Genomic DNA, 24,281 nt, shown 5'->3' with positions numbered 1-24,281 from the left:
ATGTACTATTGTTAGCAGGTTGATCAGATTCACCCCAAATTTGGTGACATAAGCCTGAACACGGGGATGATGTTTCCCAGAGAAAATGGTAATTTATGCAAAAAAATGCTAATTAACTCATTAAACATGCATGATACAAGAATGTATGAGGCAGAATTGGATTCTATGGGAAAAATTACATAATCAGTTAAGACATCTTTAGTTGACTAAGAAATCAAAACCTTAGACGAATATCCCTGCCTTTTCCTGTTTCATGGCGAAGGTTCAATATTTTGAGGAGCCGCGGCCATACCCTAAGACTTCTGCAGAGCATTTTGATAAAGTTTCATCAGGAAGGTCTGTTGCATATACAGGCCTATTTTGAGGTCTCTCGTACCTTCCCCCAATGAGTTATTAATCTCAGAAAATTTACAGGAAATTCAAGATTGTTGACTTCATGTTGGATTTTGGACATATCCGTAATTGACTTTTTCGTGTGTCCTGATGTGCTGCATATGCTCTACCAAATTTTGTAGCTGTAGATGAAAGCTCTTGTGAGTTGGGTTCATAAGCACTGTTGAAACAGTGTAGGGGGCACTATGGAGCCATTTTGCCACACACATGCACAACTTCCATAAAATATCAAATTTTTCGCCAGTCCTGACGTGCGTGTCAAATTTGACGCGTTTTGGGATATGATAAAGCCACCAAAAGTGCGATTGAAGAGGCGGGCAAAGAAAGTACAATAAATAAACCCTAGGGTTTCAATAGGCTCTTAGGCACCACGGTGCCTTGGACAGTTGGTGCCCTTGCACCGCCTGTCCTCAGCACCTCGGTGTTCGGACCCTAATTACTAGCCACTTCATTAGGGACAACTATTCATCTTATGTAACAGAAAGTCAGTTCATGTAAACTTGTCGACATGGCCAAGAGGATCTGCTGTTGTTCGAATCAAGCATCACAAAAGGTGGTTTTAGTGACTTTAAGCATTTATTGGAGCTAGAAAGGCTGGTACAAGTATTGCAGACACTGCTTCACTGGGATTTTCGTGTGCAACCTTCTATAGGGTTTACAGAAAATGGTTGAAGGCCACGGTTCTTTGAAAGAATGAGGTTGTGGATACAAGCAGCTGAAGTGACTTTTCCCTATAGACCTTTTTCCGAAACGTCATCATCGAACGTCACCGCCGGTCACCGGCCCTAGCAACGCGATTCCGCCATTTTAAGAGGGGTATGCTTTGCCTTGACGACCATTACTTTCCCACGTTTCCCTCCCGATTTGAACGACCAAAAGCAGATATGCCCAAAACCTGCGCTGTTTTTGGCTGTAGTTCTCAGTCATGGAGCAACAAGAACATTTCCTTGTACAGGATTCCGACTGAAAAGGGCCAGAAAAGGAGTTTATGGCTCAAAGCATTGAGGCGGATTAACAATAATGGAACCACATGGAACCCACAGTCAAAATGGTCCTATGTTTGCAGTCAGCATTTCGTCAATGGTATGTTGTGTTTCATGCAATTATTAACCCTTAACTGATTTTCTGAAATTATTAATTAATAAGCTTAACCCGTTGCGCTTCAGTGTCCCGCCCGCGGTACACTTTGAAATCTGCATAAGCAATTTGCTAAATGTCTGAAACTGCAAACACGATTATACAAACACTATACGCCGATGGAAAGCTTAGATTCTCATGAATCCGCCGATATAAACCACTTTCAGATGTGATTACCACAGCGGGTAATATAAACACATTTGTCCGACAAAAACGAATATCCATCCATCCGTTCTCTATACACGGCTTCAACATACACAGCGCGACTCACATTTCCGGATTTATTATTACACACAGATGAAAATATTCCACAAAAAACGGCCATAATCCAACATTGGACATCCAGACGAAACAAGCCAGTAACATATTTTGTCCAAAACATGTCTTGAAGTCGGTATATAATCCACGAATAGGTCGTTTTCAAGGAAATGCACCTCGCGATGCACGTCCAATTTCGGCGGTCAAATCATGGTTGCTAATGACTTTGTTGCCCCCTCTTAAAATGGCGGCGTGCGTTGCTAAGGAAGGTATGGTCACGTGTCCCCGACTCTGACGTCACTGCGAAAAGGTCTATAGGGTGGCTGTTCTCAGCTTGGGAAGGAGCTTGGATATTTGGAGGGAGGTCGGAGTAGAGTTGCCTCTCCTTCAAGTAAAAATGAACCAGTTGAGGTGGTTTGGTCACCTGATTAGGATGTACCCTAGAATTTCTTTGGGCCTTTTCCATACATATTCAGCTGAGAGGAGACATTGGAATAGCCCCAGAACTTGCTGGAGGGGTCATAGATCATCCTGTCTGGGAACCACTTGGGTGACCCCAGGTGGAATTGGAAAGTGTGGCTGGTTAGAGGGACTTTCAAAATGACCTGCTACACCTGCTGCCTCTGTGCCCATGGATAAATGGAAGAAAATGAATGGTTTGTCCTGAAAAGACAGCACAGACTTAGCAAAATTGAAAAATTGAAGATCAGATGAACCTGGTCTGATGACATTCAGATCGCAAAATCTGAATTCTCGATAAACAGCTTAAAAGCATGGATCTATCCTGCCTTGTATCAGCAATTTAGGCTGGTAGTGATAGTGACTACATATATATGCCATCAATATTCGGGTTAAGGTCAATATTCCGGTTTCTGAAACATTTGGAATAACCCATTTATATGCCTAAACAGACAGAGTTACTCCTGTTGTGTGACACTGTGCTGACGCTGTGTGGCGCTGTGGTGCCACGTGTGGGTTTCGCCATGTCTGTTTACCTCTCCTTGTGTATTTCCGGTGAGTCGCGTGCCAGACACGGCATACAAGTAGTTGCCGTACTCAAAAGACCAAGATTCCTTTCGGATGAAACATGCGCAGAACGTAAATTAATGTTTCTTTCTATGGGGATATTCCGATGTGCGTTTATATGACGAGATATTCGGGTTAGAAAAGGAGTAACCCAGGGGTCTTATTCGGGTTTTTAAAAACCGGAATTTGAGCATATTCAGGTTTTTGTGGGTGTTTACATGGCCGTACACAACCGGGTTATTGCTAATATTCCGGTTAAGAAAGGGTTTTTGACTGCATATAAACGTAGCCAGTGTTGTTTGGGGAACTTTTTTATGCACTTTGGACCCCCAAATGATTGTCAGTTAAACACCACACCCTACCTGAGTATTATTGAAGACCACGTTGATCCCCTTAATACCACCCTAGTGTACACGTTTTCTTATAGCTACCTTCAAGAGCAAAATACACTTAACACCAAGCTCATATTGTCTCCAGACTGGCTTCTTGCCTCACAGAAGATGGTTGAAGTTTTGTATGGCACTGGTCAGCTTGTCTAGGTCGTTTGCTGTTCCACTCCACAAACATTTGTCTGTTGAGTGATGAGGTACTGTTTGTACACAAAAGTCCTCACCTTTATTTGTCTAAATTATGCTGTTCTCATAATTTTGACACACTTTAACCCTTTACGCTTCAGTGCGTCGTAGGTGTACCGCCGGCGGTACACCTACTAATTTGCATAGGAATTTCAAGAATGTCCGACGGCTGCAAACCCGATTATGCAAACACTATACGCCGATGGAAAGCTTAGATTCTCATGAATCCGCCGGTATAAACCACTTTCAGATGTGATTACCACAGCGGGTGAGAAAAACACATTTGTCCGACAAAAACAAATATTCATCCATCCGTTCTCTATACACGGCTTCAACGCACACAGCGCGACTCACATTTCCGGGTTCATTATTACACACAGATGAAAAGATTCCACAAAAAACGGCCATAATCCAACCTTTTACATCCAGACAACACAAGCCAGTAAACTATTTTGTCCAAAACATGTCCTGAAGTCTGTATAAAATCCACGAATCGGTCATTTTCAAGGAAATGCACCTCGCGATGTGCGTCCAATATTCCCTGTATTTTTCGTAATTTTTTTTATTTAAAAATAGAATATTAGCGATTTTTTTGTACTGAAAACGGCTGGAATTGACTGAAGCTTAAAGGGTTAAGATTTATTCTGCTCTGTACTGACATGCTCTGGTTTTGAATATGATGACTGATAGAATAAAAGAAGAAGAAAACTTTGGATTGGAGAAGTGTACCTACCCTTAAATGGTCAAGCACATATACATATTTTTGGAAAATGAATTAATTGCTATTTTCGATTGTATCAAGACTATAATAACACACTTTCATGATTTTTTTTCAAAATGTGATCTTCATTTTCAAATTTACACTCTGTATCCATTTAGGGTTTAAATTTAAAATTTTCTAACTTTTAAAACATTTCATTTTTTAACTTTTAAATCATATTACAGGCAATTATTTAGCCACTTTCTTTCAAATCTTCGTGCCACATTTTTTTTTAAAAACTTGGAAAATCCTGAACAATTGATGATGATTCACATTCACATGTACTGAGTACTGAAAACAAGTCCATAAACAATGAGCTGACTAACATGTATACACAAACAAACTAAAGTATGTACAGAAAAAAAGTCTTACTCCTGTTCTAACTGTAATATCTTCCCTCTGGAGCTTTTACACTAACAACATCCCATCGGCAATGGAAGCTGAGGAAACAGTTGCGAGCATTTTGACCAGTGACAATGCAAAGCCTCAAATTGCACTTCTGACACATGATAGTGGTCTGTCCATGCTGGCACATCCTGCATCGACCTTTCACTGACAGAATAGGGAAGTGGTCAGTCCTGTCATATCTCATATCATCCACAGGCCTGGGGACTTTTGGCTGTTTGATTACTTTTGGTGGTGTGTTGTTTTCACTTTCTTTGGAGGGACGTCCCCTTTTCTGCTTTTCAGGGTAGATGAGTCCTTTGGCAACATCCAACCTAAAGTCCTTCAGACACTGGTGTTTCTGACCAAGTGGGACTGTATCACAACGGTGGAGAAGCCAGGCATTATTGACAGCGATGTCAATCATCTGCCAAAATATGGCCAGGTACCATCTGTGGGACTTTGCTGGAGTGCGATACAGTGAAAACAGTGAAATCATCATATCGGCCAAATCCACACCACCCATGTGAGTGTTGTATTCAGCCACTATCTTCGGGCATGGCACACTTATCTTCTTCTTTTCCTCTTTTGAGTAGCGTCTCACTTGGCCAAGAGGATTAACAGAAGCACAGGAGCTCACCAAGGTGACTGTTTTGTTGTCTGCCCATTTGACCACAGCAAGCTTTGCATCATTGTCCACACAAAAGTCAAAACTGCCTCTTCCTCTTCTGAGGAGGTCTCGATCTTCTTCCAGTTTACAACCCTTCAAGCGGTTCTTTCGGATGGTACCCAAACTTCTGAAGCGCATTGATTCTTTCAGATGGGTTATCAGACTCAACGATGTGAAAAAGTTGTCAAAGTAGACAACACAGTCGGAGGGATTTCTGATTGTTCTGCACAGCTGCAGAACAACATTTCCACCTAACCCAAAGTCTTTGTCTGGAGTTTGAAGCACACAATCAAATGTAGACTTCCCTGCGTAAACCATGAAGTCGTACACAAAGCCAGACACACCAGCTCGCACAAAAATCTTAAACCCCCATTTCTTGGGCTTGCTGGGCAAATACTGCCGAAGAGTGCCAGCTTTCTTGCCTTTGTAAGGAACCATCATTTCGTCAATTGAGAATCAGTTCTCATTCTCAATTTCCATGCACCTTCTCCTCATGTGATCAAGTATAGCCCTTATTTTCAGCAGGCGATCTTCACTGGTGTCAGAGCTCAAGTTATCATGAAAATGAAGCATCCTGGATAAACACTTGTATCTCCTGAGAGGCATTACATCTGCCACTTTTTCATAGCGTTTATCTGTTGCCCAGTAGTTCTCCACAGCTGGCATTTTCACTACACCCATGATCAGCTTCATTCCAATGAATGCCTTGATTTCAGCAGCATTGGTGTCGATGCTGCTTCCAATGAGCTGACATGAATACAAGTTTGTCTGGTTAGCAATGACCTCAAAGATGTCCTCATCAAAGAATTTGGAAAAGTATGTTAGTGGAGTGGAGAGCTCATCTGGTGCAGTGAAACAACTTTGTGTAGCAGTAGACTGGTGCTCAAATTCTTTTATTCTCCACCTATTAAAAAGTAAAAACATAAATGTTAAAAAGAAAACACATCTCTCCAACCCCTGCAACATCACTGGATCTTTCACATAATAATTTGTAATGCTGCTCTAATATAACCCTAACCTGAACATCCTTCCTCGCTTTCTCTGGTTTTCTCCCTCCTCCGCCTCATCACTGGAGGTACCACTTATATGGTCACTGCTGCTGCTGCTGTAACCATCCTCACACTGTCCCTGTGAATATGGCTCATCTTCTTCATCTTCTGTGCTAGTTCCCTCATCTGAATCTGATGAACCATCAGGTAGCAAAACTACAGATGTCGCCACTCTTTTTCTTGCAGCGTAAAACATGCCCACAGAAATTCCCTGTAAATGAGTAAACCTCTGTTGAATTAATCAGTAATACACATTTAATTGTAAAATAAAGAGTAATAAATATTTTACAGTTTTATATGATTGACTATATATAGAGTATAGTCCTAGGAACACAAGTATATGTGAGAGTGAGTGTTCTTATTTTATACCCCTATCTGGACAATGTGTCCCCCAGGATACAGACATTCAGTGCCTGATTATCAAAGCTGTGTAAATGCAATTCATTATTTTTAACCAACAATACATAAAATCATCCTAAAAGAACAATATTTTATTAAAGCAAGTCCTACCAAAATATAATAAACATGAAAAATATCAGAACTGACCTCATCACCTTGGTCTTTGTCCACGTAGGCTGCCATTTTGGAATTTGATCAAAAAAATGTATCAATATAGTTTTGAATACTGGCATGAAGTCACATGACCTTGTAGTTGACCTATTCCCTCTTAAGTTTTTCCCCATAGTATGAAGTGCAGATACTTAATGCCCCCCCCCCCCCCCCCCCCCCCCCCCCCCCCCCCAACAGCCATCTGGCTGTATCTCCCAGGATACAGAAACCATTTAAGGGTTAAGCCATGTGTATGAAATATAAATACTCAGAACTGAAAATTCCATCACTTTTCACAGCCTTAGTTGAAAAATTGTAATGTGTGTTCTTCCTCAGGTCCTAGAAGATAATGACTACGGCCGTGCAGTGGACTGGTGGGGTCTGGGTGTAGTTATGTATGAGATGATGTGTGGCCGTCTGCCTTTCTACAACCAGGACCACGAGCGTTTGTTTGAGCTCATCCTTATGGAGGAGATCCGTTTCCCCAGGAACCTGTCACCTGAGGCCAAGTCCCTCCTGGCTGGCCTGCTCAAGAAGGACCCCAAACAGAGGTGTTTGACCAGACTGATGAGACTGCATGAATTGATTTTGGAAATACTTAACCACTTAATTCTCCTGTGATCTTGCTTGCTCTGACAGGTTAGGTGGAGGTCCCAATGATGCAAAAGAAGTAATGAGTCACAAATTTTTCATCACAATTAACTGGCAGGATGTGGAACAGAAGAAGGTAAGACATTTTGAGACTGGAGAAGAGAAACTGAGGTTTGACTACAGACACAAGTAGGTCTGACTGACTGCTTACTGTAGATTGTTATCTGTAATTTTAGAAACTTTGATCTGAGTTCATTAGATTTTGTCTTTGGTCATACAAACAAAATGGTTACATGTTCAAAGAAATGCACTAGATAGATGTCTTTATACAGTTGCAGTCAAAATTATTGGACTTCTTTGGCTTAGTAATTATATTACTAGTTTAGTACAAATATATCAAGTATTGTAGTATTTATACATATGAAACTTTTGTGGGGGAGGCTGGAAGCTGTACCAGGCAGGCCGCCAGTCAATCACAGTCAATCAGATGACTATTCACAAATAGTTTTGATTTTTGAATATTATTAAAGACACATCCAGAGTTAATTGATGATTTCAATATTGAAAATTCTGTCCGTGTGATAATTCATCAAATTACAATAACGTATGATAAATTAAAATGTGTTTTCTTCCATATTCGACCTGTTGTCATATTTTGGTAGTTAATTGACTGATTACAGAGGTCAGATTTTGTGTTGTATTCATATACACAATATTGTCACTGCTGCAAGTACCCTGTTGTGAAACAAAAACTGCCTACTAAAAAATGAATATGTAAATGGGTCAGATTTTAACAGTAAAATAATATTAAGCTGAGCTAAGAACTTCGCTGAGGTGTGCAACAAATGATTTTCCTGCAGCAGATAAAGTGTGTGTGTGTGAGACAGCTCATCTGTCTGAAGTGTAAAATAGTCTATGTTATTTAAAGCTGCTGTCCAGAGTTTCCGTTTGTTTTCAATTTATGTATCATTTTTTTTAACAAAGCTTAAATGTGTTAGTCTAGTTTGATACTATAATATAAAGTTAGTATAACGCGATATGAAAATTTATTCCTGAGCTCCGCCTTCCTCTCATAGACCCCCATGTTATTCCAAAAAGCGCCGGTTGCTGCCGACCAATCAAGTTCGAGCTTCAGCTTTGTCATGCTGTCAATCAACGGTTACGCGCAGAGCAAGCAAGCCCATGCAGAGGTGGGCGAGCTACGCACTACGCAACCGCGCGCACATTTGTTTTGCTTGTGGAGGAGAGAGCATCAGGGCTCAGCAACTTCCAGAAAAGTTACCAATCGCACGGCTTGTCAGGCCAAGAGACTGCAGGACGTTTTTTGGCTCGGGGTGCTCGCGTCACTCCCCGACCACGGCCTCCATAGCCCGCCTGACGGCTTCGTTTAGATGCCCGACCTCTGGAGGAAGATGTTGGGGCGTCTGGGACATACTCTTCGTCAGAGGAGTCATGCAATTCTGAACTCTAGATAGAAATAAATAAACAATGTAACACATATACACGTGTAAATGCACTAAGTTTGATAAACAACGCCTTCGAGAGGGATACACGAGTGTAATCACATATTGAAACTTTACTAGTTCGTCCTAGCAGATTCATGTTATTTTGGTATTAGGACAAGTTAGACTCAATACAGCATTCTAACGTAATTCCTTTATTATTTACTAAATGTACTAAATGTAGAAGATTGGAAAACAGCAAAACAGGCGAGATGATGCAGCACTCCGGGCACTCCTCTCATGTACTGCGCGTGTGCACAAATAAAGGGGCGAAATCAGAGGGAGGGAGGGTGGGACCAACAGTGTTCTGGGAGACGCTGCGATTCAAACTCCGGACAGCAGCTTTAACATTAGATAGATCCTGACCAGTCCTCTTTTAATATTAGGGTTAATTTATAATTATGTGTAATTAATGAAGTTACCATTGTGTTGATAAGTGTGCAAGTGCAGATCTCACTGTCTTTGAAAGTGTTCACATTTATCCTGCTGTCTGATACTGCCAGTTTTTCTTTTTTTTTTTTTTTTTTTTATAAAACTCAAAGAAAAGACTTCTTCAAATAGAACTAAACTTCAGTTTGTGAATGGCTCCATAGCTGACTGACTGCCGCTATACACAGCCTATACCGCGAATGTTGCATTTACTGAAATTTGGATAATGGCGCTTCAGTGAATTAACTTATTGTACCTGATCTGGGGTGGCCTCAGGGGTGACCAACAAGACTTCAGGGGTGGCTCTGGCCCCCACCTTGGAATCACCTCTGGCCATGCATTTTTGGGGGGAATATGGGTTTGGAATGTGGGTTTTCCGGAGCACCTAGAAAAACCCCAGGATGCAAATTTCCAACAGTTTGCAGACCCCTTCCAGTGTTAGTATTGGATGATAGGGCCATGATCTACCCTGTAGTAGAGACATGAACAATGCCACTTGCATCTCAGACCCTTGTCTACCTGTAGGCACTTATTCAATCCAGCATGTTCCCAAGAGAATGGTTAGTTTATCAATATTTTCTGCTTCCTTTCTCAGCTGACCCCACTCTTCAGACCACAAGTGACATCAGAGACAGACACCCGGTACTTTGATGAGGAGTTCACAGCACAGACCATTACACTCACTCCCCCAGACAAGTGTAAGTACTCCGACTGTGGTGTAGCTGTCATTACTGATCCAACACTGTCACTGATCAAGGTCAAGTTTTTTGACTGGAATGTGACCACTGATTTCTGCTGGCTTGTTCTTACAGATAACAGTCTTGACTGTGAGGACCCCAGCCAGGAAGCACATTTCCCTCAGTTCTCCTATTCTGCTAGTATAAGAGAGTGATGGCATCTCTGACCCCCACCCCAACTCACAACCACACACAGACACACACACACACACAAACACCAAAATACAAAAGGTATGAATACCTTGGCCACATCCCCTACAGCTGAAGAAAAACAAAACAAAAAACTGAAAAGCAGAACCTCCATCTTTATTGACATTTTGATGTGTCACAGGATCTAAGTGCCTTGACTGGTGGCCATATTGTTGTGTAGAACGCCCCTCGTCCACACTACCAACAAAGCCTGGTCACAGTGGCTGTACTGTATCAAATTGGACTTCAGTACCTCACTGGCACAACTCAACAACCCAGCTGCTGCGTTTTTACTTCAAACCACTAAACACTTTGGACACTTGTCTTATTATAGTCTTTTTTAAATGCTATACAGTTCCTTCATGACATTTTCAAATGCTGTTCTTCAGAGGTGTGTGTGTGCGTGCGTGCGTGCGTGCGTGCGTGCGTCTTGAAAAACGGGGCAACAAATTCAGACTGAATTGTTTAATCAGAGTGAGCCTGCGAGGGAGTGAGTTTTGTGTATCTTTGTATAGCGTCTGCCAGATGTGCATCAAGAACAACAACCCAATGCATGACACGTGATGATCAAAGTGTTTTCATGAAAAAAAAAATTTGGTAAAATGAAAGTTATGGGTGACAGAGGTTGTCTTTTTTAAACTGTATGCAATGAAAACAAATTCTTTGTATATTGGTTTGCTGTCATCGCAGAATGTTATTTTTTGCAAGTAGATCTGTCAAGGGTGACAGCAATGAACGGTAATTGGGAACGCCTTCATGTATAAGCTGTATATGCTATTTTGTAAAAAATTCTCTCAAATCTGACCCATTTTTGATTTTTCTTGATCAGCAAAATACACACAATCCATCTGCTTTTAGAGGTTCATTAAGTACTTAGTGATTTAGAACAAAGATAATTACTTTCAGATGACCTATGTTTATAATGTAGCTGTATGTTTTCTGTGTTCATGTCACTTTGTGTCTGTTACCCTGAGAATCCAAACTTGTGTCATTTACCAAAATCTGTCATGAAATGTCTTCTGAGATAGCTTCTGACTCAAATCAACATTTGGCCAGTTTTATACTACTTACATACAACCAAGTTCTTGTGCAGCTTTATATTTAAGTATACCACATTTTATAACATTTCAGAATATTGAATTTTGTTGTTAAATAATGAAAACTATAGAAACACTCAAAATTAAGTACCAAAAGCAAAATACTAGTCAGCTGTTGTATTAGCAGTACTGTTGAAATATGTTAAGAAAAACCTGAGGCTTGTTTTATCACCAAAGCTGAGTTCACAGTGCTATCAGACATGTTTAGATGTATTGTCTTTCCTCTCTTAGCCTCCAAAGTTAAGTGAGTAATATTTCTAGTTCACTCACAAATGTTAGATCTTATTGTTGTAGCCTTTTAATAAAACTTTCCTCAGATCAGAACTCTCCATCTTTTACTTAATTTATTGGAGATTTTACAAGTTTTATACTGTTGCTGAGAGTTCACACATTTTAATGTCCTCCTGGTATCCGAGTCATCTTTGTCATTTTTATCCTAAATCTTTCTTTGATTACAGTGTTACATCTGAACTGTTGCTGATTCTCACACATCAGTTTTCCACTAGATGCATCAAGAACATGGTTCATTGTAAATGTTGAGTTTGAGTGCAATGGTGATCTGCAAAGATATATTTTAATCAGTTCAATTCTTCACCTTGGCCATATTAAAATTAGGTGGATGAGTGCATCATTGTGATTTTTAACACTGAGTGTAGTACCATACATTAAAACTTGCCCAACATGGTATTTGTGCTGCATTGTTGAGTCACCCATAATAAAAAAGAACTGATGCAGACAACCTTCAGAACTTAATGTTGCTTACAGAGCCTGCCACATTTTTACACAATTTCCGTTAATGTATTTTTTAGCTTTGTCTAGTTTTTCTTCTGGTTTAACTCTCACTATGCTGTTTTTCATTATCCTTATTGTATCTCCTTCACAGATATTCTCTTATTAGGAAATCCATAATGTTTGAAAATGATGTATTATCAGTTTCATTATTCTATTGAAGCAATTAATTTCTATTTGTCTATAAATGTAGTTTGGAAGGAGAATGATCCAATACACCGTTTTAACAGTCTTAAAACATCCTCATGTTTGTGTCTTAATCATTTTTGATATTTCAGATGTTATCAGCAAATCTGAGACCACAAAAGGCAAAACTGAAAAGTTGGCTGTTGTCTGCCACATATTCAGCCTTGCTAATTGCTTTCTCTGCTGTTACTGTAACTACAGGTACAGCAAACTGATTATACATAAGCCCAGGTGTCTTTCCAATGGTACTTAAAGACAACTTTTAAATCAGACATTCAGTGTTGGCAAAAAGTATTGGCCCCCTTCTTGATGTCTTCTGTTTTTGCAAATTTCTCACTCTAATGTTCCAGGTCACCTAACTAATTTGAAAATAGAAAACCTGTATCACCCCTGTGAAAAAGTAATTACACAAAAAAGTTTTTTAAAAAAAAAAAAAAACACCGAATAAGTGCTTGGGCCAAATGTCTGGTAGCTTGTGATCACTCTTTTACATCACCATAGGGGAATTTTGTCCCACTGTTCTCAGCAGCATAGTTTTAAATGGTTATCAGTCATGAACAATCCTTTTAAGGTCTTGCCACAGCATCTCAACTGAATTGAAGTCCAGACTTTGATTTGGCCACCCCAAAACTTTAATTTTGTTCTTTTTGAGCCATTTAGAGGTGGACTTGCTTGTGTGCTTTGGGTCTTTGTCATGCTCCATACCACATTTGCCCTTGAGCTTTAGCCCATGAACTGATGGTTGGACATTCTCCAGGAGGATTTTCTGATAGAGAACGGAAATCATGGCTCCATCAATTACAACAAGTCCAGGTCCTCAAAACATCACACTGACACTACCAACAATGAAACCAAATAGCTTGTTTTGTTAAAAACAGGCACAAGATGAGTGCATCAGTGGACAAAGAGAGGTATAACGTGTGCTCTTCAGGATCTAGTGGAAAAAATCCATTCAATCAGCAAAAGGAAGAGAGGTCCGAGGCACTCCGAGTTCCTAAAAGTCCTTTAATATTTCATGGACAGCAGTTTACGCGTTTCGGCCACCACACGGCCTTCATCAGAACATAATACAGCACTAGGGCACAGGTGTGCCTGATAAGGGCTGAAACCAGGTCACATGACCACATCACATGATACAAGACATCACTGTTAATTAATAGAAAAACAGCATTTAAAAACATAGACAATAGAGAGACCAGAAGAATAAGGTAATCGTAGACAATACCCATGTTGCCACAGCGCCCTATAAATGGAACAATTGTATACAGCGTAAGATAAATCTACAACGCCCCTCAAACCTAAAGCAATAGAGAATAGTGTTCACACAGTACATCACTAACAGGCAGTATAATAACAAGGAAGTCAAATATTCATTAAAACACCGAAAAATCCACCTCCTCAGTGAGGACTGGAAACACAGTGGCTTTTAGAGTCTCAATCCAAAGAGTTTCTCTTTGTGCCAAAGTTCTTAGTCTGTCTCCACCCCTGTTGGTTTTGGGGATTACTTCAATTACCATCACAGTGAGTTGGTTGGGGTTACAACAAATAGAATTTTTGAAATGTTTGGCAATCGGGTAATTAAGATTTACAGTCCTTATTGCATATTTGTGCTCTGAGAATCAGTCTCTCAGTCTTCTTTTTGTAAGTCCTATATAGAAACAACCACATTTGCAGTCCAAGCGGTATACGACATGAGTAGAATTACAATTTGCAAAATGTATACAGTGAAATGTTCTGAGTCCAGATGAGTCCTTAAAGGTGGTAGACTGGTTGATGTGTGAACAGTGGTTAACGAATCCACACTGGTAAGTGCCCTTGGGTTTTTGAAGAAATGAGGAGGTGAATCGCTCCCCTAAACTCTGGTGCGGATTCTTTTTTTCTTTTTCCCTCAAACAAACATATTTTATACAAGGTTTTTTTGTCCACTACATATCCACTGTAGGATGCTGCTGCTGATCTTCCACCAGCCCACTACTTCCAGCTGTCCATTTCCACCAGTCTACTCTGCATCACCCTCACTATACTTGATATGTTCATCTACATACTTCTTGAATTTTACTGCCAGCTATATATGTAGTATATTTAATGCCAGAGCCTTACAACATAACAGTAAACTTACAAATCAATTTCAATATCCACTTGTACTTTGTATCATCTATGTTTTCATGCATGTATCCAGTTGTGTGTTACATGTTCCTTGTTCCCCACCCTCCTCTTCTCCCATCCCTCCTCCTCTCTATCTCTTTACCTCTCTACCCCTCTACCCTTCTACCTCTAACTCTTTACCTCTTCTGTCCCTCTCAACCAGAAGGCAGATGGGCCCCCCTACATAGAGCCAGGTTCTGCTCAAGGTTTCTTCCCTGTTAAAAGGGTGCTTTTCTTGCTATTGTCGCCTTTAGGCTTGCTCTGGGGGCTCAGGCATATGGGTTCTGTACAGCATCTTGAGACAATTTGACCTGTAATTGGCGCTATATAAATAAAATTGAATTGACTTGAAACTGAATTGGAGCTCATCTTGATTTTTTTTTTTTTTAGCAAATGCTGGAGAAACCTTTATGTTTTTTTTGGTCAGGAGTGGGGAAATTGAGCTCAACTGAAAAATGAATTTGGCCATTTGGTAGATTGGTAGCTAGGGGGGTAATTACTTTGTCACACAGGACAAGATGGGCTTGACAGCATTTTTCCATCAATAAATGAAATCACTTAAAATTGCATTTTGTGTTTTCTTGGGGTATCTTTGTCTTGCATTTAAATTATTTTGATAATCTCAAACATTAACTGTGACAAATATGCAATAATAGAAGATTTCTGTGGAGAGGCAAACACTTTTGCACAGCATTGTATATTATATATTGGTTTTTAAATTTAAAAGTTGTGTAGCAGTTCTGCCAGCCATGTTCTGTGACTGCAAAGGCTGAGGTCACAAGCTTCAAATATATTCACTCAGCTCCTGAGTTTGCATGGTTTTCCTCACTTTTCACTCAATCATCAGACAGAAAACATTTTTTGTAGAACATTTAACACTAATGCAGACAGTGAGTTGACAGTTATGCTCACAATATTATCAGTCGTCTGCCTGAGGAAAAGACACCTGATCATGTGGTAGCTCACTCAATGTATGAGAATATGCAAAGGTACAACACTTGGAACTCAACTGTGCTCATCAGGCTGCTCACTGAGCAGGCAGAGCAGCTGTGTGGTTAGGATGTGTTAATGAAAGTGAAATCTTTTTTATGCTGTCATGCAGTGTACTTAACAATTTACAAGCACGTGCAGAACATAGTTACAATATACATAAGTTATATAAATAATATTTAAGAAAATCTAACTTCCTAGAAGAATCTAATGTAGTAAACAGACTGCCAAAAATGTAAATTTTTCTGTGAATTTCAACACTAAAACCCAGTAAAATTATTGTTTTCTTTTCAGACCAATGCCTGCCTTTGACAACAAGATTTGGTTTTACTGTTGGGGAGTTTGTTTCCTTTAAATGCTTTTGTTTCCTCCTAAAACAATATATAAGCACGAGGGAAACTGTAGTATCTACAGTATTCAATTAACATTAAGATGTTAATAGCAAAAACTATCTGCACATTGAAATCTAAATCCTTGACCATTCCTGAAAAGTTGATTGTTAGGGGCTGGAACTGCAGAAGAGGAAGAGTAAAAATCGGATTCCTATATCCACCAGAATGCAAATTGTAGGACATTTTGAGCTTCTTTTTTTTATTATTATTATTTTATTTCTGTCCACACTTACAATACTTCCTGTCAATACACTACCAAGACCCTAGAGCATTAAGCGTCTGTAGTGTGGGACTTTCTAAGTTACGTCATATTCGGACAACAGAAGAATTGCACCGTTATGTAACCAGGTAAACGCTCAGTTCCTCTGCTGGACCAGACACACGGGAGTCGAAGTGCGCTCCAGCTCTCCCCCAGCAGGGAACATGTGCTGACGGGAGCGACCACGCCTTTCACGGCCTGTCTCACATGCTGCAGCACACATCCACCGTTTACTACGCTGCGTTCAGGTACTGTTGGAGTAAACGAAAAACTAAATTTTCTGGTAGTCTGTGGCTGACGGACTAATCCACAGCACATGACAAGCACATATTTTTTATTAGTATAATCAGTATATTTAAAAAACAATCTGTAAGTGATTTTAAATGATTTGGTTGGTTCATTTAAAGCTGAGTTAATTTAAATTTAAAATGAACTAGCTCTGTGAACCAAAAGTGTGCCGATATGAAGGGCAGAAAGTGGGGCTGTAGTGGAGGATGCCAGAAGTCAGATTTTGGAGAACTAATTCACCTTGTAGGGAAACATTTGGCTGTTGTTGAGCTGTCTTCTGAGCCAAACAACTAAGAGATCCAGTACATCATCTAGAATTATATATACAGGGTTGGCCATAAGTTTCCATACATAGGAAAAACTAACATTTCATGTTGGACAACCGTTTTATTTATATGATGTGCTCTATATGATTACCATTGTTTTGAAAAGACAGCCCCAGATCATCACACTTCCTCCTCCGTGTTTGCTAGATCCAGGGTCAGTGACTACAGAGTGAGAGTAACCTGAACCAAAACGGTTACCACAGCACAGCGCCATACAGTACCCTAAGATAATGACCCAAAGCATAAGTACAAGCTATGCTAGAACTCCCTTAGGAAAACAGAGTTGATAACAATTTTCTGAAGAATATTTCATTTCCATTGTGTAAGCAATGCCACAAGTGTGTTCAGCTGTTGTATCTACCAAAGGTGGCTGCTTTGAGTCAGAAGTTTAGAATACATTTTGGTTTCTACATAGAATCTTTTTAAACTTCATTAATTTATTTTTTCTTTGCTTTCATTTCAGAATACAATGAGGCATTAGCATGCATAATTTCCAATAACATATGGAAAAATTGGAATGTTTAAAACTGTTGACCAGTAGTTTGTTTATATATAATGTATAATAATAATGTGTTTTCTTGATTTTGCGTTTTGCCATCACTTTTTTTAAATTACCTTTAAAGTTTTTTTAAACGCTTTTTGGTAACTTTTTTCCATTGTAGTTTGATTATTTAGTGACTGTGCACGTTCTTCAGTCAGTAATGAAAAAAAATCATCCTGTTTCTGCTGTTTGGTCATAGCGATGGTGTAGATAATTAAATTCCCTTAAAAGTCTTTTCATCTCATGAGCGGGGTTCTCTCCTCTCCATGCAGCATCTAAACACACCGTGCTCGTACCGACGCAGCCCTCACGTGGCTGTCGCACGTCATCACCTAAACACGTGTTTCGGCACGGGATTGGCCAAACCGTTGACCATACGTCACCACCGACCCGTTCATTTTGACGTGTGGGTGTGGCTATGTAAATGACTATCATGGAAGCTGTGTGGTTGTGTTTCCTGCAGCAGGACGCTCTGATGGGCAGCAGGTCCAACATGCATCGTTTTAACATTTAATAAACCAGGACTGGAAGAGGCTTCTCTTTCTCGGTATGGAGATGCATTGTTTCTGCTGTGACAGTGAGCTATTTTTTCTTATCCTGGCGAGAAAATACTGACAGGTGAGTAAACGATTTGAACTGTGGAGTTTCGAAGTGTCTGAACTTTTCTCCGGTGACCTGACGTACAACAGAAGCCTGACTTTCATATGGCCTGATAATATTTCTCAGTCACTTCTTTCATACTATTGTTCCAGGCTTTTAATTTTCTAAATATGTCTTGTGCGTGCCATACAAACGGTGAATGGGGATTTGTCGTGGATTTACAGCAGCTCATGTTATTCTAGCGTGTTATATAACAGAGAATCTATCAGCTGTCCTGCTGCAGACTGTAATGTTTACACAGGAGACTGAAGAGCAGCACATGGTCATGAATGGGCCTTAACCTCCAACCTTGAGTTAATGTCATCCATCCTAGAGCATAGTGGGCAATCAGATAGACCTTAATGAAAGTATTAGGAACTGCATCCATTTTCTCTTTTTGGTTTTATCATGCATATACTTAGGAAAGTCATAGATAGATAGATAGATAGATAGATAGATAGATAGATAGATAGATAGATACTTCAATCTTACCCTGGGAAATTCAAGGTGTCCAGTGGCTCATGCATTACATACAGATAGATAAGAAACAATGTACAAAGGAGCAGGCAATAGTCATGCAAATTAGGTGGCTCAAATGCTGGTGTTTACAAAGATGTGCAAAAAATTGTTAGTATTTACAACAAGATTCCAATTGCTGGTATTTAAAATAGTCTGTAAGTTGCATATTGTAACCTCACTCCAGTTTTTACAGTTACATCCAAACTTTCTCATGTGGCATAGTGGCTTGTACTGTTAAGTGTTTGTTTGGCCACAAATTAATACATTTTAAATATTATCTATAAGAAATAGAAATCTACCTTAAAAACATAATTCTACAAACAATTTGTTTTCTACTATCATGACCAAATGTTAGAACATCTTACAAGCTTTTTGCCTCTTAATGAGGTAAAACAGACTTATAGGTATTGTACAATAAATTCAAAGATATTAAAATAGACTAAACCTTTATTGATCATGCAGCGTGGAAATTTACGATATTTACAATGATGTTTAGTTTCATTTATTCACAAAGGAGTGGCAGTGGTGTATTAGTAGTGTTAGCAACAAAAGTGTGGAAGTAAAATAAAAACTAAGTAACACAAAAAAAGCCAGTTAGAAAAACTGAAATAAATTCTAATGAGCTGCAGTAAACAATGTTGCTGGATGAAATAACATTTGATTCTAATGAACAAAATTTTTGCATCTATCTGTATCATGGTCGTTTCACACTTGTATGCACCGATCAGGCATAACATTCAGACCACTGACTGGTGAAGTGAACAACACTGAATATCTCTTCATCATGGCACCTGTTAGTGTATTGAATATATTAGGCAGCAAATGAGCATTTTGTCCTCAAAGTTGATGTGTTACAAGCAGGAAAATGGGCAAGCGTAAGAATTTGAGCAAATTTGATAAGGACCAAATTGTGATGGCTAGAGTCAGAGCATCTCCAAAACTGCAGCTCTTGAGGGCTTTTCCTGGTCTGCAGTGATCAGTATCTATCAAAAGTAGTCCAAGGAGGAACAGTTGTAAACCAGTGGCAGGGTCATGGGTGGCCAAGGCTCAGTGATGCATGTAGGGGAGTGAAGGCTGGGCCGTGTGGTCCGTTCCAACAGATGAGCTACTGTTGCTCAGATTGCCGAAGAAGTAAATGCTGGTTATAATAGAAATGTGTCAGAATACACATTGCATCACAGTTTGTTGCATATGGGACTGTATAGCTGCAGGCCAATCAGGGTACCCATGCTGACCCTTATGCACCACAGAATAGCTGAATAACTGTTCTGTCACCTCTACCTTTGAGATGAACATTTTGTCTTTGTCTCTTTAGGAATCGTGGAATTTAACATGCAGTCCTATTCAACATATTTACAAAAAATGATTCTCTGTTGGGGTGGCATGGTAGCACAATGGTTAGCACTATTACCTCCAGTTACAAATCTTGGCCTGAGATCTTTCTGTATGGAGTTTGCATGCTCTCCCTGTGCCTGTGTGGGTTCTTACCAGGTTCTCCGGCATTCTCCCACAGTCCAAAGACATGCTGAGGTTAATTGGTGATTTTAAATTGTCCATAGGTGTGAATGTAAGTATGCTTGTTTGTCTCTCTGTGTAGCCAGGTGATAGACTGGTGACCTGTCCAGGGTGTAACTGTCAATTGTTTGCCCTCCTTTTTTCAGTTGTGGAATGCCAAAGGAACAGGGGCATTTGGGGGAATGGTCCACCCACAGAATCTCAAAGAATGCTAAGGATAAGAGTAACAGGTCCATTCTGTGGGCATCTCATGGTGGCATCCACAGGCAGCAATCTGGAATGGGTGACGTGAGTGGCCACATGCTCCACTGTCACTCAGAGAAGGACTCTGAAAAAGACTCAGGATACTCAGGTGAGCTGAGTGGATTTGAGTATGATGGAGGCTCCAATAATACTCTACAGATTTCATTCTATTTAATATGAATCAATTTCTGGATTTTGTGGTAAACATGTAATTTTTATGACTCCAGGAATATTTGTGTTCTCTTTGTTAGGAACCCCCACACACAGTTATAAAGATTTCATTCTGTTAGGGTGGGGTTTTTTGTTCAGGGGAAACCTCAGTGATGGCAATGATCTCTGTCAATCATTGGAAAGTGTCTCCTTTAATTCTTCCAGTCTGATTTTCCAGCTGGACTGGGGATTGAACCAGCAACTATCTCGACCAAGTTGTCTCAACCAAGCTTTAGGTTATCGTGAAGTTTTTTTTAACACATTTTTTCCTTAGTGTTTTGCATTCAAGTATCTGAATCTGTCATGCACCTTATATTTAAAAAAAACAGAAAAGATTAAAAGCAAATATTTCAGTGTTTTTATTTCATTTCTCTAATATACACTGCTCAAAAAATTAAAAGGAACACTTTTTAATCTAAGTACTGCATCAAATCAGTGAAACATGTGGGATACTGATCTGGTCAAGTAAGTAACTGAGGGGCTTTTTAGTCAGTTTCAGCTGCTTTGGTGTTCATGAAATTAACAACAGATGCACTAGAGGGAGACAACCCCCAAAACAAGAATGAGTTTACAGGTGAAGGCCACTGACATTTTTTCCTTCCTAATGTTTTCTGACTGTTTTTCACTAGTTTTGCATTTGGTGAGGGTCAGAGTCACTTCTGGTAGCATGAGGCGATACCTGGACCCTACAGAGGTTCCACAGACAGTCCAACTCCTCCAGGATGGCACATCAATGCGTGCCATTGCCAGAAGGTTTGCTGTGTCTCCCAGCACATTCTCAAGCGCATGGAGTAGATTCCAGGAGACAGGCAGTCTAAGAGAGCTTGACAGGGCTGTTGAAGGTCCTCAACCGATCAGCAGGACAGGTATCTGCTCCTTTGTGCAAGGAGGAACAGGATGAGCACTGCAATAGCTCTACAAAATGACCTCCAGCAGACCACTGGTGTGAATGTCTCTGATCAAACAATCAGAAAGAGATGTAATGAGAGTGGTCTGAGGGTCCAGCGTCCTCTAGTGCCCGCTGTGCTCGCTGACTGGCACCGTGGAGCTCGGCTGGCATTTGCCATAGAACACAGGAATTTGCAAGTCCACCACTGGTGCCCTGTGCTTTTCACAGATGAGAGCAGGTTCACCCTGAGCGCATGTGACAGGCATGAAAGGGTCTGGAGAAGCCGTGGAGAACGTTATGCTGCCTGTAACATTGTTCAGCATGACCGGTTTGGTGGTGGGTCAGTGATGGTGTGGGGAGGCATATCCACGGAGGGACGCACAGACCTCTACAGGCTGAACAACGGCATTCTGACTGCCATTAGGTATCAGGATGAAATCCTTTGACCCATTGTCAGACCCTACATTGGTGCAGTGGTCCTGGATTCCTTCTAGTGCACGACAATGCCCAGTCTTATGTGGTAAGAGAACTCATGCAGTTCCTGGAGGATGAAGGAGCTGATACCATTAGCTGGCCCCCATGCTCACCTGACCTGAATCCAATAGAACACCTTTGGAACATTATTTTTTGTTCCATCCGACACCATCAGGTTGCTCCTCAGACTGTCCAGGAGCTCAGCAATGCCCTGGTCCAGTTCTGGGAGGAGATACCCCAGGACACCATCTGTCGTCTTATTCAGAGCTTGTCCCGGCATCATCAGTCATGCATACACGCACATGGAGGCCATACAAACTACTGAATACCATTTTGAGTTGCTGCCAAGGAATTTCAGAAAGATGGACCAGCCTGCCACATCAGTTTTTCACTTTGATTTTGGGGTGTCTTGAATATAGCCCTCTTGGGGGGTTGATAATTTTCATTTCCATCAAAGAATGTGGCATCTTTTCATTCCTAACACATTATCCAGTGCATATCAATGTAAATATCCAATTTGTTTTTTCCCCGCATTGAAATATGATGTATTTTCAAAGTGTTCCTTTAATTCTTTTGAGCAGTGTACTTTATTCTTTCTATATGTTGTATATCTTTCCATATCTTCCTCTCCTTAGAGACGGGCTCTGACTTTGTGCACACGGATGTAGACGACCAACGCAGCAGTGTGAGTGAACCTCACAGGGAAAGCAGCAAAACCTTGGACAGCAACAGTGTGAATGGTGCAAACAACAACATCACTACATATGAGGAGCTCACACCCATTTACATCTTCAAAAATCTGGTGGTGAAGTCGGTGAGATTTTCACTTGCACATAAATTTTTTTTGTTAATTTTTCAACTTTGTTGCATTATATACAGTGTACAAGTACATCAGGGATCAGCTCTGAGCCCCTTCTTGTTTGCTATGGTGATGGACAGGATGAAAGACGAGGTTAGACAGGAGTCTCCATGGACTATGATGTTTGGAGATGACATTGTGATCTGTAGTGAGAGCAGGGAACAGGTGGAGGAGAAGCTAGAGGCGTGGAGGTTTGCCCTGGAAAGGAGAGGAATGAAGGTTAGCCACAGCAAGACCGAGAATCTGTGTGTGAATGAGAGGGACCCAAGTGGAAGAGTGAGGTTACAGGGAGAAGAGATCAAGAAGGTGGAGGATTTTAAGTACTTAGGGTCAACAGTCCAGAGCAATGGAGAGTGTGGAAAAGAGGTGAAGAAGCGTGTACAGGCAGGCTGGAACGGCTGGAGAAAAGTGTCAGGTGTGATGTGTGATAGAAGAGTTTCAGCTAAAATGAAAGGAAAGGTTTACAAAACTGTGGTGAGACCAGCCATGTTGTTTGGTCTGGAGACAGTGTCCCTGAGGAAAAGACAGGAGGCAGAGCTGGTGGTAGCAGAACTGAAGATGCTGAGGTTCTCTTTGGGAGTGACCAGGATGGATAGGATCAGGAATGAGTACATCAGAGGGACAGCACATGTTAGAGGCTTTGGAGATAAAGTCAGAGAGGCCAGACTGAGATGGTTCGGACATGTCCAGAGGAGAGAGAGTGAATATATTGGTAGAAGGATGCTGAGTTTCCCACTGCCAGGCAGGAGGCCTAGAGGAAGACCAAAGAGGAGGTTTATGGATGTGGTTAAAGAGGACATGAAGGTAGTTGGTGTGAGAGAAGAGGATGCAGAAGACAGGGTTAGATGGAGGCAATTGATTCGCTGTGGCGACCCCCTGAAGGGAAAAGCCGAAAGGAAAAGAAGAAGAAGAGGACAAGTGCTATTGATTAAAGTATGAGTAACTGTTTTAAAATCATCATTTAAATTAAGAAAGTCAAGTCAATTTTTTAATGAACTGATACACTGATACCCAAATCACAGATTTGCCTCAAGGGATTTTAGAACCTATCCCGCATATGACTCGTGTCAAAATAGCTTGTTTATCACATCACAAACAACAATCAATACATACAGAAAAAATAAGTGACACGCGTGTTGTAGTGTCTGATTGGATGCGTCCCAGAACAAAAAATTAAGGAGAAATTACATCTCAAGGGGAGACGTGTGCTCAAAGCGTACAGGTAAATAGATCGTTTAACAGGAGCTGTGTGGATTTATACATTTCCTACTCTGCTAAAAAATAAGTGTAAGTTGTTTTCAGCATTTTAACAAGGAAGCAAGCACACTGCCTGGTCTTGTTTTTTGTGAGGAAAGGCTCCTGGCATTTCTTCAGAGGTGGTGAATATTTGATCCTCTTTGAAATGAATCTCAGTCACCTACATCTGTAGAGATGCACTTGAAGCAGACCAAAAGGGAAATTGTTTATTTCATTCAATATCTCAAGAGATTTTATTCTGTGGATGCTAGTATTGCTCTATTTAGCAGAAATATTGTACTGTAGTAGACATTTTGCACCAATGATCACCAGTCTCTGATACAAACGCTTGCTGAGAATTTAGACTATTCTTGTATGCATAATTCCTTCACTTGCAAAATGTTTGAAAGTTTTCTTCCGTCTACTGCTCATTTC

The 24,281-nt window shown here is 40.4% G+C and overlaps 2 protein-coding genes across 8 annotated transcripts in view; both read left to right on the top strand.

Moving 5' to 3' along the window:
- LOC110966339 (RAC-beta serine/threonine-protein kinase-like) overlaps positions 1-12,085 on the top strand; it is a 74,052-nt gene extending 61,967 nt beyond the window's left edge. For all 3 annotated transcript variants that reach the window (XM_051937673.1, XM_051937671.1, XM_051937672.1), the window contains 4 exons: positions 7,138-7,352; positions 7,441-7,528; positions 9,919-10,021; positions 10,136-12,085. In XM_051937673.1, coding sequence (XP_051793633.1) covers positions 7,138-7,352; positions 7,441-7,528; positions 9,919-10,021; positions 10,136-10,215 — 486 coding nt within the window. In that variant the 3' untranslated portion in view covers positions 10,216-12,085. The remainder of the gene's footprint in view (positions 1-7,137; positions 7,353-7,440; positions 7,529-9,918; positions 10,022-10,135) is intronic.
- Positions 12,086-17,672: 5,587 nt separating this feature from the next.
- Positions 17,673-24,281, top strand: part of LOC110970730 (CLOCK-interacting pacemaker-like) — a 611,892-nt gene continuing 605,283 nt past the window's right edge. For 4 of the 5 annotated variants that reach the window (XR_007937138.1, XR_007937139.1, XR_007937137.1 and 1 more), the window contains exons 1-3: positions 17,673-17,880; positions 20,082-20,287; positions 22,387-22,565. Coding sequence is in view for 2 of the 5 variants with exons in the window: in XM_022221041.2 (XP_022076733.1) it covers positions 20,089-20,287; positions 22,387-22,565 (378 nt within the window). In the remaining 3 variants the exon portion in view is untranslated. Of the gene's footprint in view, positions 17,881-19,933; positions 19,988-20,081; positions 20,288-22,386; positions 22,566-24,281 lie in introns of all 5 variants that reach the window. The other variant, XM_022221042.2, reaches the window with a different exon arrangement.

This window comes from Acanthochromis polyacanthus, chromosome 17, assembly GCF_021347895.1.
Source record: "Acanthochromis polyacanthus isolate Apoly-LR-REF ecotype Palm Island chromosome 17, KAUST_Apoly_ChrSc, whole genome shotgun sequence".
Classification (NCBI taxonomy): Eukaryota; Metazoa; Chordata; class Actinopteri; family Pomacentridae; genus Acanthochromis; species Acanthochromis polyacanthus.
The sequence above is the reverse complement of the archived record's forward strand: the minus strand, read 5'-3'. Positions and strand labels throughout refer to the sequence as shown.